The following is a 17,717-nucleotide window of genomic DNA, read 5'->3' as shown; positions in this document are numbered from 1 at the left end:
CGTCCGGTCTGAGCGTTCAGGAAAAGCAAAAACTCGTTCCCAGCCAGAGATTCAAAGACAGGAGAAATTGCTCGAGATGGCAGGTTGTTACGGATAACGGACGGACGACGTTGGGATGTCCTGCCCGGCTGCCGATCCGTGCAACCAAGAACGGCGCGCCGGTCGGTTCAGTCTCCCCCTCGCGTAAATTGCGCATCCTTTGGACGATCCCTTTCCCATTCCTCTGTCCCAAACGTTCCGTGACGTTTAAGGGGGATTTGCCAGTGATCGCCCGCACCCGAAGCGAAAGGAACGCGAGTGTGCCGGTGTTGGTGTATTGGTGCGTTGGTGTGTGTGTGTGTGTGTGTGTGTGTGTGTGTGTGTGTGTGAGACGGCCTGTCTTCCCCGCGGAAACGGTTCGAGAGCAAGCTTCCGCGCTTGCGCTCCCAGCTATTCGCCGCCAGCCAGCCCGTTTGCCCAACACCACCATGAACATGATCTCCCAAACCCCTGGCCGAGCGAAAAGCCCGGCGGCCGTCTGACATCGGTTGCACGGTCGCACTGGGGCCTGGCAGACCCCTTTTTTCTCTTCCCGTCAGTGTGGTGTTACTGCACATCATTGGAATGCCATGACGTTACCGGCAGCTGCTCTTCTTCCGCTCTGGGCAGGTTGACACGGGATCGCTCGATGAATCGAGATTAAACAATGGACTTTTGCAACTGTGCAAGAGTCAGGTCCTTTGCGATGTTCGTCCCTTTGGCTGGAGTGATTGACTTTTTCCCTCAGATTGACAGTTTAGATGATGATGATGATAGGAGACTCCGAAGCCTTACCAGGGCAGGCATGACGTCGATGCTGTGCCATCGAGGCCGGGGGTTCCTGAGTTTGTTTCCGCCAAGCCAGGACGGCCCCCAAGATGGAAGTGAGAAGGTTTCGACGCAGACAACTGTCGGTCAGAGCTTTGGGTGTGTTGGAGCGAAAGGAGCATTGGCAGCTCTGTCCCTTTCCAGAGTCTCGAGATGAGGAAGGAGTGGCCGTTCAATCTCGAAATAGAGAAGGTGCTTTCGGTTGCGACTACGGAGATGGACCTCTGCAGGGTGGCCACTGATGACTTGGCAATGTTCAGCGAGCCACGGTAATGGCTACGCGCATTAATCCCACTTCAAAATAGCAATACGGCGAGGAAGTTCTGGACTCAAAGTTGTAAATAGTCTCATCAATGATACAGCCAGTTTACACCGCCTCTCAAGTCATTGAGTTGAGGGTATCACAGCCTCTCAATCTGAGAAGCCAAGGTCAACGTTACAATCCATATCCTACGTTCCAAAACGTCAATCAGTCGTCGGATGTCCTACTGGCGTTCCAAAGCTCCCTAAACACACCGCCCTCCTGATCCTTCAACACGGCTGGCTCACCCTTCTCTACCACGCGCCCCTTGTCCATGACCACGATGGTATCGCAGTCCATTACAGTGTCCAGCCGGTGAGACACCATGATGACGGTGTACCCCTTGAACTCGCGCTGGATGACGTTTTGCATCTCCACCTCGGTGGCCTTGTCGACGCTTGACGAGACTTCGTCGAGAAGGAGGATGCCACCCTCGGCACCGTTGCGCCCCCTGACACGGCGGCGGAGAACGGCCCGCGCGAGGCAGAAGAGCTGCTTCTGACCTGCGCTGAGAGCCTCTGAGGGAAGGTCGGCAGACAGGCCACCGCGATCCTCGATTGCTGCAGAAAGCCCAACTTGTTCGAGCACGCTCCTGCATTCTGCTTCATCTGCCTCACCGAACGGGTCAAGGTTGTCCTGGATGGTTGAGCCGTCAGGAAGGAAGATGGGGTCTTGGGAGACGGCGATGATGCGGCGGCGGAGGACGTCTCTATCTATTTTACTGGCGGGGACGGAATCGATCGTGATGTCGCCGTCAGAGTCTGGAAGAGGGTTGAGGAGGCGAAGGAGCAGGAGCACGAGAGAGGATTTCCCACTTCCTGTGCGTCCGCAGACGGCCACCGTCTCCCCGGCGTTGATGGTAAGATCGAGATCACGGATGGCGAGTTCATCCACGGACTTTGGGTCCTCGGGGTCGCCGTACGAAGCTGAGATGCCCTTGATTTCGACTGCGCCCTTCTGAGGCCAACTTTCCTCGGGTATAGTGACTTCTTCCGGCCCAGTCTCGGGCTTGACTGTCTCATGGAAAGTCTTGATACGTGCTACGGCGCCAATACTGGTTTCTACCGAAGTAAACGAGGACGCGAGCATGGTGAGCGTGTCACTCAATCGCATGATCGTCACGAGAGTTGCCCCTGTGTATCCCGAGTTTGCCCGCAACTGTGTCGACAGGGTGACGACAAGAATTGCGATGGCGGCGACAATGAGCCTCAAAACGAGCGCCAGCCAACGCTGGATAAGCGCAAGCTGATACGCTGGCCTTTGGCTGGTGTCGAGTAGACGGTTGTTGACCGAGATGTCGGTGGGTATAAAGCCCAATGCTCGCACAGTGGCCAGACCCTTGAGAGTGTCGATGAAGTGGGAGCTGGGTTGATGGTTAGCTGAGGCGAGTGGGTTCAAGAGGCACGGAACTTACTAGAGAGGGCCCTTTGCCTCGAGATCCAATAGTCGTAACTGCCTCGACGTCCGCAGGTAGAACCTCTGCACCGCGACTACGACCCCGATGAGGAACGGGTAGGTGATCACCAGCCAGGGGGACGTGGTTGCAATGATGAACAGCATCCCGATCGCAGTGAACAGCCCAAAGGAAAAGTTGATGAACGCCATGGGAAGCTCTCCATCAATCAGGTTGATGTCTTGGGCAAAAAGCCCGGTGATGGTGCCGGCGTCAGTCACTGTCAGATACCTCAAGGGCGCGCCGATGAGGGTCCGCAGGCTCTGCTGGTGAAGCTTGGCCCCTGACTGGTAGATCATGATCCTCAAGCAGATGAATATTACCATGATCAAGGAGACGAGACACAGCACTTCGAGAAGGGCGTATACGCCCAAGTAGTATGCTTTCCCATGCTTCGGATCCGGTGACACAATGTCCTCAGACCAGACCTTGAGCCAGATATTGGGAAAGGCCTGGTTGAAGCCGTAGGCGGTGCACCAGAAGAAGTATCCAGCAAGTACCAGCGGCGACATTGTGCCGAACCAGTGTCCGTAGACCGACGTGTCCCCCACCTGGCGTGCTTTATCCGCCTCCTTCTTCAAGACGGACTCGGCAGTTTTTGTCTTCGTCAGAGCGATAGGCTCAGGCTCATCTACGTCGTCGTTGTCGGCACCCTTGGAAGCAGCCTTTTCCTCCGAAACCTTGAGGCTCTCAATGTATTTTCCGTTGTTCTTCAAGTCGGCGAAAGAGCCTTGTTCGACCACGGTGCAATCTGTACCAAGGGCAATGATGTGGTTTGCTGAAGGAAGGTGTCGGACTGAGTGAGTGCAGAGCACTGCCGTGACCCCTCTGCGGCGAACGATGCCATCAGGACCAAACACGCGGCGAAAAACGTGCTCCTCTGTGTTGGCATCGAGGCCGCTTAGAATGTCGTCGAGGATGAGAATCTCGGTCTCCAGGTAGAGGGCGCGTGCAAGGGCAACTCGTTGTCTTTGGCCTCCGCTCAATGTGACGCCGTTGCTGCCAATCTTGGTGCGGTCACCTTTGGGCAACGTTGCCAGGTCTGCGGACAACATGGTGGCGTCAATGACCTGTTTGTAGCGCTCCGGGTTCAGGGGAGAGTGTCCAATGATGTTGGCCTTGACTGTGTCGTTGTAGAGGAAGGGGGACTGGTCGCAGTAGCCCACATTGCGGCAGCTGACCCCAAAAGCGACTTCACCGCAATTGTGCGGTGTCTCGCCTAGAAAGGCTTTCAACAAAGTCGACTTCCCAGAGGCAATGGGTCCCACAATGATGGTGAGGGAAGAGGCGGGAATCTTGATGTCGATCTTCTCCAAGACGTTCTTTCCCTGTTCCCAGCCAAAGGAGCCCTGCGTGACTGCAATCGCGGTGGCCTCAGAGTCCGCCGGAGCACTCCCATTCTGCTTAGCTGGGGGTATCGATTCAGGGGTCTTGCGGAAATCCACTCGCGCTTCCTTGTTGAGATAAGCTTGGATACGGCCTAAGCAGGCGAATGCTCCAGTCATCATCGGAAACGTTTGCAGCAGCAGTCCCAAGGGGCCAGCGATGAGCATCAAGTAAGCGATGGACGTAAAGATGCGAGTAACATCCAGAGTCGACGAAGTTGTCGCAAATGCCGCCGTCGGCCCTAGTAGGGTTGGCGTGAAAGAAGCAGCGACAGCGCAGATGATCATGGAGCGCCATCGTCCGCCGTCATGAAGATCCTGGAGCCGCAGTCTGAGGATCAACTTCTCGACCGGGCCAGTCATGGCAGAAATCTTCAGCGCCTTCATACTGGAGATGGACTTGGACGTCACGCCCACCCGCTTCTGGATAGCCTTCATCCACACTGCCTGACGAGACGCTGACGCGCCGGCAATGACTGCGGCGACTGCGAAGCAGATGATGACAAGAATGATGGGTGACACAAAGGCAGCACCGATCTGGCGCTCGAGTAGCCAGCATGCGATTGCTATCTCGATGGGATTCGCCCAGTATTCGTGGAAATGCTGGATGCCACCCTTGAAGCGCTCCACATCGGCGTTCATGAGCGTCAAGGCCGCGGAGTCGTCTGCGGCGGACAGCTTCAAGACTGTTGTCTTGCGGTACACAGCGGACGCCAACACTCCCCTGACCATGAAGAGAGACCGTTCGTGCAGGTAAAAGTGCAGTGCCTGACAGGCTGCCATGCCAACGTAGATGAAGAACGCCGCGCCGATGAATGCGTAACCTTTTTTCGCTGACGAAGAGTCTGCGGGCTCTACTAGATAGCTCAGGAGACCTTGAATCAAAAGGGGCTGCCCAAACATGAATCCAATTCGAAGGGCCCGAGGGACGACGGGCAGGATCAAGGGAATCGCGAGGGTACGAAACAAGCTTCTGGCGAGGGGATGCGACTTGCCGACGCTGTTGTTTCTCGCATAGTGAGGCTCAAACTTTGCGTGCAGGACCTCGGCCGTCATAGCATCGTCGAGGAGGTAGAGGTCGCTAATTGTGAGAATTTTACGGTATCCCTTGATGAAGAGGCCGTTCAGCCAGAAGAACGAAGCCAGCTTGATGATGCCGCCGTACGCTTCGGGACCCTGCGGTTTCTGATCGACGTACCATGCCAGGGGCTTTTGGTGAGACTCCACGACCAAAATTGCAGCCTTCAAGACGAGTGATGCGAGGGAGGTGTAGGCTTGCTGACGGCCGGCATCTGAGCCTGCCGAAAGCCACATCGTTCGTGAAAGCGGAACATCGAGAACGAACGTCACCAGAAGGAAGATGCTGAGCAGAGTTGATGGCCGGGGAGAGCGGGCATGCTCCAAAAACGACAACGGCATCATCGCAAGACCGACCACGAACACCATCGCATCCGATGCGACTGACGTACTCGTTGTCCATGACGTGCTGCGGCTGGTCAAAACCAGTTCATGAAGCCGGAGACCGGCGTATGCGGCGATAAAGAACTGGTTGGCGGTTAAACAAGGCGCAGAAATGAAGGTGAGCAGGACTTGCAATTTTCAGCCATTGAAATTTGGGACCGGCTGCGACTCTGGGCCTGCGAAGGAGGACGAATAAGCGCGGCAGGGCAGCCACAATGAAGACGGCCGCAGGGACGATTGTCAGGATCACCTGCTCGAACTTGACTGTCAGGTCGAAGTCATCACGACAGCCGTGAACGACAGGTCCGAATGTGTCGTCATTGATGCAGGAAGACTTCATCGCGGCGTGATGAGGAAGGAGAAGCCGCGTATGGCAGCCTGGGCCGATACTCTGTTCGGTGAAGCTGGACGAAACTCAATCGGTGAGGAGCATTCGGCGCTGTAGTACGAATTGAGGCCAATCTGAAAACAAAAGTGAGCGAGGTCGGACGCGCCTGACTGGACAGCACCAGAGCTACTCGCATAAGCATAAGTAGCGAGTCGTGCGGCGCAGCAGCGACTGAGGATGAAGCTGTAATCATCCGCCGGCAGTAGATTGTGAAGGGACTTTGGTTTATTTGGTTAGATCAGTCTAGCGTATCAGTGTCAGGGGAGGTGTTCCTGTTGTCCCGATGGGGAAGGCGGATATGGATCCATCCCTGCGCGGTGCCGCGATCCCGTTTGGTGCCTGAGACATGGAGTTGGTATTTATTGCTCACCGAGCACTATGCCGATGCGACTACAGCTATGATAGGCTCATGGCGGCGTCCATATGAAGGCATCGCGTGCCTTAGAATGGCTGCAGCCGTTGCCGCTGTTATTCGCGACTCTGGGTGGGTTCTGCGAAGGTGTATGTATCACTTGGAAAACCCATGTCGGTAGCAACGAGAAGTGTCATCGGTGTGCCTCATGCAGACCTCGTTAGCAAGACCCATGTCGGCTTGCCAGTGCGCCAGAAAGAAGCCACTCCTGTGAATGTCGAGATCGATGAGATGCTCCACCCGACAATAAGCCCCGCAGTGCCGGCACATACCCCACAGGAGCTTCGGCGCCGAGACCCACACCGCCGTTCTGCTCCGGACTGTGCGTCCCGGTCATTGCCCGCTGTGCGTCCGATCCGTGCTGTCGAAGTCCGCAGTCCACTCACCCAGGTGGAGTGCGCCATGGCCCTCGATGAGTGCACGACGTCCAGTCCGAAAAGTCCCGACGACTCAAACCCCAGTCCTCCGTATTGCTCCGCCCTTGACAGCCATTGAACCAGACCAGCATGTCATTGCCAGCAACCCCAGGATGCTGTGGGGGCGGGATCGACGTGAGGACATTCGTACGGCAGCGCGCCCATGGGAGAGATTCCCGACCCCAGGCCCGTTTCATTCCATTCCCGTCGGGGCGTTTCAAGAATGAGCCTTTGGTTGCATTGGCTGCCAGGGCGATCGCTGACTCGCTGGACCACACACAAGATGCGGAGCAACTGCAGCGCCCAAGACATCCAGGCAAGGGTCGAGCCCCCTTTTGTGCTATTTTGACGATCAACTCTCACGATTGGAACCTATTTTTCGAGCGTGGGGGTTCATCGAGAGACAACTCATCGAATGCCAACCCCGTGGGCCGTCCGGGAGAGCGACCTTCGTCTAAATAAAGGCACCTCACCTCCCCTTCTTCGTCTGAGACGCGGACAACGTCCCGCCCACAGCGAGAAGCCAAGAGATAATTGAAACGTTCATCGCCAAGCACACGGCGAGACCGCAGTCTGAAAGCTTTTTTTTTGTTCTCTTTCATCGCCAGACGGATAGTCCCCCAATTGCCGCCGCGATGGCCCCCCCAAGAAACTGATAATACCCAAAACCCGCCAAGCTGCTGCCAAGTCCTCGGGCCACCAGCCGATTGCACCGCCCGACGTCCGAGGCCGAGCCTCAACGTAGACCTCCAAAATAGACAAGACGCTCCTGAGTGTATTCATAGCAAAGGGGTGAGAGGCGGGATGGGTAAGGGGCAAAGATGAACCATACGAGGTTATCGAGCAGAGAGGTTAGGCAATTCTCTGTGAGGCTATCAAATCAACTTGCAGAGAATTCGACAGAAGAGCCATGGGTTAGACGCATTCCTATGGCTCTTTGACGCAGCAATGTGGCCCGTAGCTGGTCTCAGCACTGAGCGTAGAGTATCGTCCCAATCACATCCTAAAGGCAATTTCGTACAGGCCTCACCAGGACATCCAGAACCCATAGAAACGCTTGGCAAGCGGGAGCAACAGTTGCATTGAAGCCCCTGGGCCTGGCCTATCTTGAAGTCGCACTTTACAATTGCCCAAGATGCTAGAGGGCTGGGCTTTCGCATGCCAATGTTGACTGGTCAAGAGCCAAGCAATGAAGTTCCCATAAATATCACACACTTCAATTTCATGGACTTGTCGGACAAGCAGGCCAAAGTATATAATCAACACAGGCGCTCAGCTTCAATCTCATCTTATCCATCATCAACCACCACCATCATCAAGCTTAGTCTTCATCCGAACAGCCTTCAGCCAAAACTGTCAATCTCACCTTCTTCACACACACCATCACCACACACATCAGTCAACATGCGCGGCATCTTCATCACAGTTCTCGCTCTCGTCGCGGCCTCCGCCGCCCAGTTCACCGGCCCTTGCACAGACAGCAACTGCGGTGCCTCTGGCGAAAACTGCGAAGCCGAGGGCCGCCAGTGCTTCCCCTTTCCCAACGTCAACCCCGCGCTCCGCGAGGGCTGCGTCTGTGGTTCTGGTTAGGGCATATCCGACGCTGGAGTTTCAAAAGTGTAAGTGATGTCTGATCATTCGGCCTCAAACCTGTCATCTCATCATCCTCCCAGGTTTTCCGGCCGCCAGCAGAATACATGCATCCTGAAATCACGGGATCAGGACTCGGGCTGGCTTTGATTTGGATTTGGCAGAGCGAAGCGTTTCTTTGAGCATCATCTATTTAGTTTACAAAATACTTAGCGCAGACTAAGAATGGATAGCCGGTATTGTTCGGCGCCAGACTATTTTCAAATTAAACCCCGCCCCAGGCCTCATTCCAGACGGACTCAATCTCGAGAGAGGCTTTCTTCCACTGAAAGCTCGCGATTCGCGCAAATGCAAGTTCCCACGATCGACGAGTCATTTGATGCTTGTGCCGAATCTTGGCTTTCTCCAGCGGACATCATGCCGAGCCTGGACCAGGCCAACACGGCTTTGAGCTTGTCTCACGGGCTTCAGTGAGGCCAAACCCGGCGAGAAGATGCGGAGAAGTGACGATGTGAGATGCGATGACACGAGCCAAGACACTCACTTGCCAGGACTGCCTTGACGAGTCGAGCACATCTTGGACATCTCATCGGCATTCGTTAACCACCATTCACTCACGTTAATTGAATCCAATGGCAAGATGACTGGATTAAGTCTGCTTGAATTGACCTAGGAAGTCTCAACATCCACCCAAGGCCCCATGAGCTTGTTCAGGTCCGTCTCCGAGACATCCCACTCTCTCTGAATGACCTCCTGAACCCACTTGCCTCGAGGTTTCAGACTAAATTTGAACTCTGAGGGCGCCGTCATGAATCCCGCCACCTCCATGGCCATCGAATCGACCTGGCCGACGGGTGCAACCTCAAAGGCCCACAGCAGACTCGCAACAATCATGAAGGTGTTGTCGAGAGCCACCCTCTTCCCCAAGCAGCTTCGTCTTCCATGCCCAAAACCCGCCAACGGAAGGTCCGTACGAAGCTTTCCCTCTTCATCAAGCCACCTCTCTGGAACGAAAGAGTCCAGACCGCCAAGTGACTCGTCAAAGACCTTCTCGTCTCGGCCAATGGCCCAGGCATTAGCAAACAGAGTCGCTCCCTTTGCGATTGGCGTGCCAAAAATCTCGTCTTCCCGATCCGCTCTCCTGGGAATGCTGCCCGGCGCGATTGGCCTCCAACGTATCATTTCCGAAACGATTGCCTCAATGTACACCAGATTGGATCTGTCTGTGAACTGCGGTAGGCGGTCTCGACCAACAGACTGATCCAAGGCAGCGTGTGCCTTCGCCACAAAGCCCGGGTTGGCATGCGCAGCGACCAAAAGCCACAGCGTCTGTCTCGGGCTCGTCTCCATTCCGCCCGAGATACTGGTCGCCAGCGTGAAGGCGAGGTCCAGATCCGGCACAGCCTCAGTATCAGGACTCTTGGCGGCGATAGCGCGTGCCTGCTTCGTGGCGTTCCAGCCAGGCTCGTTCATTGCAGTTTCCACAAGACGAAGGTAGAGATCTCGTTGCTCGACGAAGAGCTTGTTCGCAGCACGGTGCCAAGGGGAGATGAGTGCTGGGAGATGCCTCAGGGGCGGGATGAAGTCGACGAGACTGGGGTTGGCGGCAACGTAGGTTACTTTGTGCTGGACGCGGAGGATCTCTGTGAACAGAGGATCGCTGTGAGATGGCACCCGTATGCCGTAGTGTAGTCCGAGGATGACGCTGGCCTGGGTCCGCTCCAGCAGCGTGTAGAGCTCCGTGCTGCTCATCACCGTCCGTCCACTTCCTTGCACAGCATTGACAGCATCTCTGAGAAGCTGCCTCGACTCCAGCTCCATGAGTGGCTGGACTCTCGGCGCAGCCACGGCTCCCAGGCTCGGCGACAGCATGCGGTGATGTAACTTCAAGTGTGCGTCGTAGTCATGCATCAACGTCATCCTCGACTTGCTTGGCGCCGAATCGGTAATCATCTCCATGCTCACAGAGCTCGGCCGGTTGCTATAGAGGGCACTGCGCTTGCCAAACAGCTCCGTCGCCGCCTCGGCCGTGTTGAGCACCACGAACGGCATGATGCCAAAGAGCTTCGGCGTCCCGACGGGTCCCTGGGCTCTAGTCCATGCATCCCAGTTCAGCATTGGCCTGTCTATGGGTGAGCTGTGGAGGTCACCGATGATGGGCAACTTGAGAGGCTTCGGTGATTTGTCATTTTTGGCCCATCTCGACGTGAGAAACAGGCCCGTCAGTAGAGCGACAGCGACCAGGACGGCCAGAGTCGAGTCCACAGCCATGGCTTGGTGTACGTGAGGCGCAACGAGCAGAGGTGCTGGCACATAATGAGGGAGGGATCAAACGCGGATGGAGCAGCTGCGATTATTAATAGTGACCGCATCATTCGAGTGATGGTGACGGTTGCTGGACGCCTATGGAGAAACCAGCTTGGGCTCTCGATGCTACCCTGCGTTGGTGGTAAGCACGGGATATGCGCCGAGTGAATTACCTAGAATAGGTGAGACGGGCGCAACCAGCCGGGGCTGCTGCATGGTTGGCTGCGGCGAGTGGATTGGTGCATCGGACGAACTGCCAGGACGTGTCGGTGCCCCGCCCCGGAAGCGACGCCGGGTGGGGCCGGTATGCTAGGACGGCGGCCCGCTGGCACTGTTAGCGTACCCGATCAGTCCCGCTAGCATCGGCATTCAAATGAGACTGGACAAATGATTGCAGACTAGGTAGTCGTATCATTACCATTACTACAAACCCATCGCGACTACGCCTTCTGGCCGTATACCACATGGCTGCGAAGTTCAGTTGCTACTCTCACCACCAATCAGGGACATCACTTACAAGTTGCCATAGGAGTGGAAGGTGCCAGCTTTCAGTTCTGCGCGCACCTTGGCCAGCATGACGAGCACCTTCGCCTCGGGCCACCGGAGCACGCCGCAAAAGACGCGCAGGGTGAACGCTTCAAGCCCACCTAGCAGCTGAATCAGGTTGCACATGCCAATGTCTTTGTAGTAGGCATCCTTGGGCCAGGGGCCAATCGGCCACTTGTGCACGAAATGGCGGACGTTTACGAATCCGGCATCCCTGACCCATTGCTCGAGTTTGGGCCCTGGGCGAGACTCGCGTCCTATGCTCACGGTCGCGTCGATGAACTGGTTGTTCCATTGCCAGGTGTGGTGTTCTTCCTTGTAAGAGCCGTCGTCGGACTTGAATAGAAAGTCGTAGTCTTGAAATTCGGCCCATCCTCCGGGGTTCAAGTTGCTGCCACTTGTTAGCGACAAGGATTGCTGTTAGAGGAGGGCGCCTTACTCATACACGTTTCCCACCAGCTTGGGCCAATCGCCGATTGATCCAGCCAAGTAACGACTGAAAATGAAGTCAAACTTGGAAGGGTGCAGCCATGGGCTTTCGACGTCGTCAATCTCGAATTTGACGTTTGGTGGGGTCCTGTCAGTGTTAGTGGGTGGCTTAACAAGCGAGCGGTGTGATGTGCGCACCACTCTGGCTGAATCGCACTCAAGTCGTTGCCGATGACCTGCTGGCCTCAGCAAAGGACTAGCACCGGCTGGTAGAGGGAAAGGACGGACCTCTGCATGATCGAATTCATCGCCCATCTCAATCGCCCCTGAGTAGTTGCCATTAGCATGACTCCAGACTTGCGCAAAGGAGACCTCACAAATCCCTGTGCCGGTCCCAATGTCGAGAATCCTGTGGACCTTCTCCTTCTGTAGCGGGGCCAGGTAGAGCTCCCCATCGAGAGTCTTTCGAATCAACGCGTGGGTAAAGTCGAGGCGGTCGCTCTCATCCTTCAAAGCTGTCAGGTTTGGCTCGAATCGATGGCATCGTCATACCTCGTCGTTGGGGGCAAAGTAAGCTGATGGCCGCTGTCAGCTGCGGCAAGGGATTGAACGAGCCGATATACTCACATCCCGGTCGATAAGCGTGGTACCGCCGACCATGTTCCTCGGGATAATTGAGGACGCTCGAGGTCAACGTCGCCGTGTACGACGATCTCCCTCGTCAGCATGTTTCGCGAACCTGGCAGGACACTCACATGCGTTCGTCAATGGTTGAGTCGGCATCCGCATTCTGGTGCAAGTCAGCATGGTACGTACGCCTAGAGATTCGCACGGCCTACATCATGGTCAACCTCGAGCGGTCGCTCCCCTTCAGCAGAGCCTGGCGACGTGCGAGGGTCATCCGTGTCTTCGCACATCTTGAAACTCAAGCAACAAACAGGTCAAAGTCGGCTTCACCAATGCTGCAAGAGAAGCTTCGGCGGGGAAACTTGAAAGGCGAGCGACGACAGACTTTGTACGGCATCGGCCGCCTTGCTCAGCCTGTCTGCCGCTCATCGAGGGCTGGGCGACCCATTTCTTGATGCAGGTCAGATGCAGAATCAGAGAGGCATTCCTTTTTCCCAGATTCACGCGCCCACCAAGTGATGTGACGTCCGGGGTCGGGAGCTAATCAACGGCTGCAACAGCGGGGCGGCCGGGCAGGCCCCGACGCTTTGATGCATCGAGGCCAATCGCGACTGCCCGCTTCCTTCCCCGGCCTGCAGGCAGAGTTCCGAGGGCGACATGGATGCATGAACCAGCTCAGTAATAAACATTTCGTATTGCCGGGAGGGGAAAGGAGTACGTGTTCTGACGCTTTCTGTCAGATGGAGATGTGATAACATCTTCAGTCACATCAATTGGTATGAGATCTGATGACTCAACGCATCTCTGAAAATCTGCCGGCTGGTCATTGACTTGAATGGAATCGCGAACGCAACGGAATCGAAATGAATTTGACACCAGTTAAGGTGCCAGATTTGTCAACACACAACAAGGTATCAAAGAAGTCGAAAATCGGTGACTTGCGCTCAAGCAGGGAAGGTAACCTTCATGGTTCTCTTGCAATCGAAGAGAAGTTTCCCTTTGCCAATCTCTATCCTGACCACTATTTCGTGAGAGATCAACAACGTCAATCCTCCTCCTCATCAGTGCTGGCTTCTGCCTTCTGACCATACACAACGTGGCTGCAGGTGGCAGCTGTTAGCCAAACATCTCGAAAGGCATTGAGAGAACTTACATTGTAATGTAAGCATGGAAGTCCCCCTTCTTCATCTCTCTGCGCACCTGGGCAAGATGCACCAGGGTCTCCTCTTTCGTCCATCCCATGATGGCACAGAAGGCTCTCAAACTGAAGGCCTCGAGGCCATCTACGTAATGGACCAGGTTCGTCATACCAACATCCTTGTAGTGAGGGTCCTTGGGCCACGGTCCCAAGGGTATGGGGAAGCTTTGGTGAACGACGTTGGTGAAGCCGACATCCTTAACCCAGCGCTCCAACTTGGGTCCAGGGTTCGGGTCGTGACCGATCTTGTTACAGGCATCAATCAATGTGTTGCACCACTTGGTTGTCTGGTGCTCTTCTGTCAGAGTACCATCATCGCTTCGGAAAGCGATGTCGTAGTCCTGAAACTCAGCCCAGCCATTGGGGTTGAGGTGTCTAGGATGGTGTTGATCAGTCCCTTGAACCGTAACAATGAGAGTCATTTGGCGTACTCGTGAATGTTTCTCACCAGCTTCGGCCAGTCTTTGATGGATGCAGCCATGTATCGGGAGAAGATGAAGTCAAATTTGTGGTCGTATACCCACTCACTCTCGACATCATCGATTTCGAACTTGACATTGGGCGGAACCCTTTCTGCGTGTTAGCACTGGCTTGACTTGGTCCTTCTAAGGCGCGGTTGTCTTACCAAGGTGGTTGAATAGCACTAAAATCATTTCCCAAAACCTGCATTTAATCAGTGTTTGCCACAGCTAGAACGAAAATACCAAGAAGACCGTACCTCAGCGTTGGGAAACAGGTCAGACACCTCAACAGCCCCTATAGTAGAGGTCAGTCGCATGATCTTAGCGTCAGAGAAAATCTGAATGCGTACAGATACCAGTTCCCGTGCCAATGTCAAGGATCCTCTGCGTCGTTTCCTGCGGGACTGGGGCCAAGAAGTGTTTTCCGCCGATTGCCTTCATGATGAGCATGTGGTTGAAGTCAAGTCGATCCATTTCGGTCTGTGAACTGATTAATGAACGAGCCTTCTCACAGAGAATTCCCAGTCCCCAGTACCTCATCATTTGGTCCAAGGTATGCTAATTTAGTGTCAGTGGCGCACAAAATCATGCATTGAGAATATCATGAAGACTTAGCTACGCACAGCCTGCTCGAAAGGCATGGTAACGCCGGCCGTTTTCCGTGGGGTAGTCAAGCACGCTTGAGGACAGGGAAGCAGTGTACGACGAACTGTTTTATCAGCCTCCATTAATGAAACATACCCCAGGAGCGCCTACATCCGATCATCGATATTGGACGCCGTCTCGGCGAGCTGATGCTTTCGTCAATAGTCTAGACAAAGTGAAGACCCGAGGATCGAGATTTACTGACGTTTTCAGTATCGTCAGCTTCAAGATTGGCGGGTGTGACAGGTTCGTCAGGCGCTTCGACGTTAGACGGAGCCGTCACGTTGGGGGGAGAGGCCGTGGCCGCTGGGTTAGCCGATGAATCAGCCATTCTCGATATCGAATATCAGTCCGTTGTAAAGAGAGAGTCAAGATCTTGGCGTGATAAAGTAAGTCTGCGAGAGTTGGTACTATTTGTACCGTGAATCGACGTCCTTAAGGGTGAGGGGTCGAGGCGGAGCAGGCCAGTCGCCGAATCTGCAGGCATCGTAAAAGTCGAGCGGTTCCCTTCATCTTGCCGATTCATTGTTTGGTCTTGTTGGTGCAAGGTAACATACAGACGTGCATGCGAACGTCCCATTTTCCCAATTCGTTGGAGAAAATTCGCGTTCGTCCGGGGTCTAGAGCTAATCAACAACCTGTCATCGTTCTAACGGCGGGGGTCCTCGGCGGCACAATCTGCATCTGTTGCATCTGTCGCATATGAAGCCAATCATCGTGATCGGGCGACCCGCTTCGCTTTCCCCGGCCAGATGATGGATACAGGCAACTGTTCCGCATCTTGTGGGTGCAGAAGTCGAAGTAGGGAAACCGCAGGCGATGATCTTCTACCCTTGAGGAACACGTAGGCTTTACCGAAATACGCGCGACAACTTGGGCTGTCCAAACCCCAACCAGAGGGTTCTGGTGAAACGTGACCACGCATCTGTCGGCTCGAGCCCACAATGCAGACAATTCGAGTCCCTCAGACTTCGGAGCCGGGCTCTGGCTCCGCGTGCGGCGGTTCCTGTCATCGTCAGGTGAGCACAAGTCAGACCCGCAAGCTTTCAGCTCCCAACGGCCTGCGTTGGTAAATCAGGCTGTCTTAGATCTCGACTTGTTGCCTATTCTCATCTACCAGATACATTGGAATGGTGAAGACCACCCGTCGTCAGAGATGGGAAATAGTTCAGACGTAATCTGACGACTGAAGTGAACAGCATACCGGAGAGCCTCTCATTACAATCTGCATCATCCACTTACATCAATGACCCCAGATTGAGCGATGATAGTGATCTCACCTTTCTCAATCGTCAATTATTCGGAAACGACTGGCCGTCATTATTCGCCATCCCACTATTCAACGGATCCAGAAACCAGGGAAACCCCTCTGGGTCCCACTCGTTGTTGAACATTGTCAGAGGCGCCTCGCCAAAACTGTCGATCCCGTGCCCAAAGAACCCGCCCAGAGAATCGAGGCCCATAGCGTTGACTGGAGCGGAACCTAGATCTGGGCTCGGCAACAACTCGCTGAACCAGCCGTTCTTCTTGAGTACAAGCCTGATGGACTCGGCCGCAATGCGAGCCTCCCTAGACGAAGACTCATTCTTCATCCAAGCGCCGAGGGAGTTCCACAGCACTGTTTTGATGTCCTCTTCCCTGGCTGAGGCATATTCGTTTCCAGCCGCATGCAGTCCCTTGTACATCGCGCCGCAGAGGGTGATGCAGGCAGTCAGGAATGCATGGTTCCCTATAAGCAACAGCTTGGCTCCCGCAAAGTGCAGCAAGCCCCCGACCATGTTTTCCTCGTTGAGAGTGTGTTGTAGCTGCAGAACAGAGAGACAAGAGTCCAAGCACTTCTTTCGAGAGTAACCGAAGCTATCGCTTGCTTCGTTGAGATACTTGCGGTGAATCATAACCTCACCTATACGGAACATGAGCGCCAAGTACAGCCTGTGCATGATCAACAGCGGCTGATCAGTTACTGACGCCTGCAAAGGCTTCATCTTCAATGGCGGCGGGAGGCTTTCCTCTGCCTCCCTCACCTGCCGATCCACTGCCAGTACCTCGGTGTAAGCAGGCGGCTTGATTGACGAAGAAAGGTCGACGGCAGCCCCAACCGCCACCAGCATGCGCCTCCTCGCGATCAATTGAGTGACAGCCGTAACCTCGGTTTCCGGCCTGCTGGGTGGGATTTCCTTCGTGTCTTCGTCAAAGTCCGAGTCGTGCAGGTTCCGCGGCTCCTCTGTATCCCAGTGGCCCGCACTAATCCTGCGAGGTATGCCTGTCCGCATGGACATCTGGAGGTCGCCCTCCAAACACTTGACCCAGTTTCGGCGTCGAATCTCCCCGGCGAAGGGAGAAATGCTCGGGAAGTGGGACGGATCTCTGTGATAGCCCATCTGGAGGAGCAGATTCATGGATACGCCGTGGAGGATGCCGATGGTCTGCGTGATATCTCTTCGCGACGACAACTCGATGATGACATACTGATAAATGGTTTCCCAGGTGTATTGGCCTCCGTTAGCGTACTTTCCCAGTAGCAGACACTGTGCCGTCTTCTCGCGGTACTGATCGATCAATGCCTTTGGATCTTCTACTTCAGATTTACCGACGAGGTCGTAGGATATGACTGCCATGCACATGATTGAATACAGTAAGCCCAGCCACATGATGGGGGTTTCGGATGGATTTTGACAAAACTCGGCATACTAAAGAGAGTCAGTCTCTGGGCAAGCTGAGCATGGTGCCTGCACAACTTACCTCCCTCATGAACTTGCCGGTATGGAATGCGCCTGTTGATTGAATAAGCAGGCGACACAGCGAAACATAGGGCGTCACAAACCTGATGCCAAGTCCAGAGAGTTGAAATAGTGCGAGATGTAGCGGTCCAAGACTTGTTTCGGAGGGATCGAGTCTAGGATCTGTGCCCTCGAGGCAGATCGTACGCTGTACAGCAGTGGCATCTCCATGTCGTATTCTGGGGCGGGGATCGAGCCGGGAGTCGCACTGTTGGTCTGGATCTCCTCTTCCGCCTCCAAGTGGTCCTTCAACTCGGCGATCCCGTCCAGAATCGAGGCCCAGTGACTGCTCCCAACATACCGAGCTTCAGAAGCGTTCAGCCGGATACTGCCACTCTCAGACGTCTTTGATGATTCATCGCGGGCTTCTATTGGTGTGCTATTGCCCGCTGGCACATGGGCGGTTGCGCTGTTTCCTGTGAGCGCCGTCGACACAGGAGTTTCGCGTGACGGCCCAGGGTCTTCCATCATC

At 55.0% G+C, this 17,717-nt stretch overlaps 5 protein-coding genes across 5 annotated transcripts; 1 reads left to right on the top strand and 4 right to left on the bottom strand.

Moving 5' to 3' along the window:
• Positions 1-1,315: 1,315 nt before the first annotated feature.
• GCG54_00006152 (ABC transporter FUM19) lies at positions 1,316-5,786 on the bottom strand (the record flags this gene model as incomplete). Its single annotated transcript, XM_045406166.1, has 4 exons — positions 1,316-2,510; positions 2,562-5,283; positions 5,336-5,477; positions 5,532-5,786. 4 exons carry the CDS (start codon positions 5,784-5,786, stop codon positions 1,316-1,318), a joined length of 4,314 nt encoding a protein of 1,437 aa, XP_045265549.1.
• Positions 5,787-8,066: 2,280 nt separating this feature from the next.
• On the top strand, positions 8,067-8,252 carry GCG54_00006151 (uncharacterized protein; the record flags this gene model as incomplete). Its single annotated transcript, XM_045406165.1, has 1 exon — positions 8,067-8,252. The coding sequence occupies one exon, from the start codon at positions 8,067-8,069 to the stop codon at positions 8,250-8,252; it is 186 nt and encodes a 61-aa protein (XP_045265548.1).
• A 669-nt stretch (positions 8,253-8,921) lies between these two features.
• On the bottom strand, positions 8,922-10,523 carry GCG54_00006150 (Cytochrome P450 monooxygenase yanC; the record flags this gene model as incomplete). The annotated part of the gene is made up of 1 exon (XM_045406164.1): positions 8,922-10,523. One exon carries the CDS (start codon positions 10,521-10,523, stop codon positions 8,922-8,924), a length of 1,602 nt encoding a protein of 533 aa, XP_045265547.1.
• Positions 10,524-10,999: 476 nt separating this feature from the next.
• Positions 11,000-14,631, bottom strand: GCG54_00006149 (N-methyltransferase tcpN; the record flags this gene model as incomplete). Its single annotated transcript, XM_045406163.1, has 16 exons — positions 11,000-11,027; positions 11,077-11,496; positions 11,545-11,682; positions 11,733-11,770; positions 11,823-12,041; positions 12,087-12,109; positions 12,162-12,247; positions 12,290-12,352; positions 12,374-12,451; positions 13,315-13,734; positions 13,791-13,928; positions 13,985-14,022; positions 14,078-14,115; positions 14,171-14,378; positions 14,444-14,529; positions 14,562-14,631. Coding segments are annotated over 16 exons (2,091 nt in total), but the record flags the coding sequence as incomplete, so codon positions are not given.
• Positions 14,632-15,757: 1,126 nt separating this feature from the next.
• On the bottom strand, positions 15,758-17,716 carry GCG54_00006148 (Pyrrolocin cluster transcription factor fsdR; the record flags this gene model as incomplete). The annotated part of the gene is made up of 3 exons (XM_045406162.1): positions 15,758-17,155; positions 17,208-17,239; positions 17,290-17,716. The coding sequence occupies 3 exons, from the start codon at positions 17,714-17,716 to the stop codon at positions 15,758-15,760; spliced, it is 1,857 nt and encodes a 618-aa protein (XP_045265545.1).
• Between the last annotated feature and the right edge of the window lies 1 nt (position 17,717).

Source organism: Colletotrichum gloeosporioides, assembly GCF_011800055.1.
Source record: "Colletotrichum gloeosporioides strain Lc1 chromosome Unknown consensus_36, whole genome shotgun sequence".
NCBI lineage: Eukaryota > Fungi > Ascomycota > Sordariomycetes > Glomerellales > Glomerellaceae > Colletotrichum > Colletotrichum gloeosporioides.
This window is presented reverse-complemented; position numbering and strand designations above follow the sequence as displayed.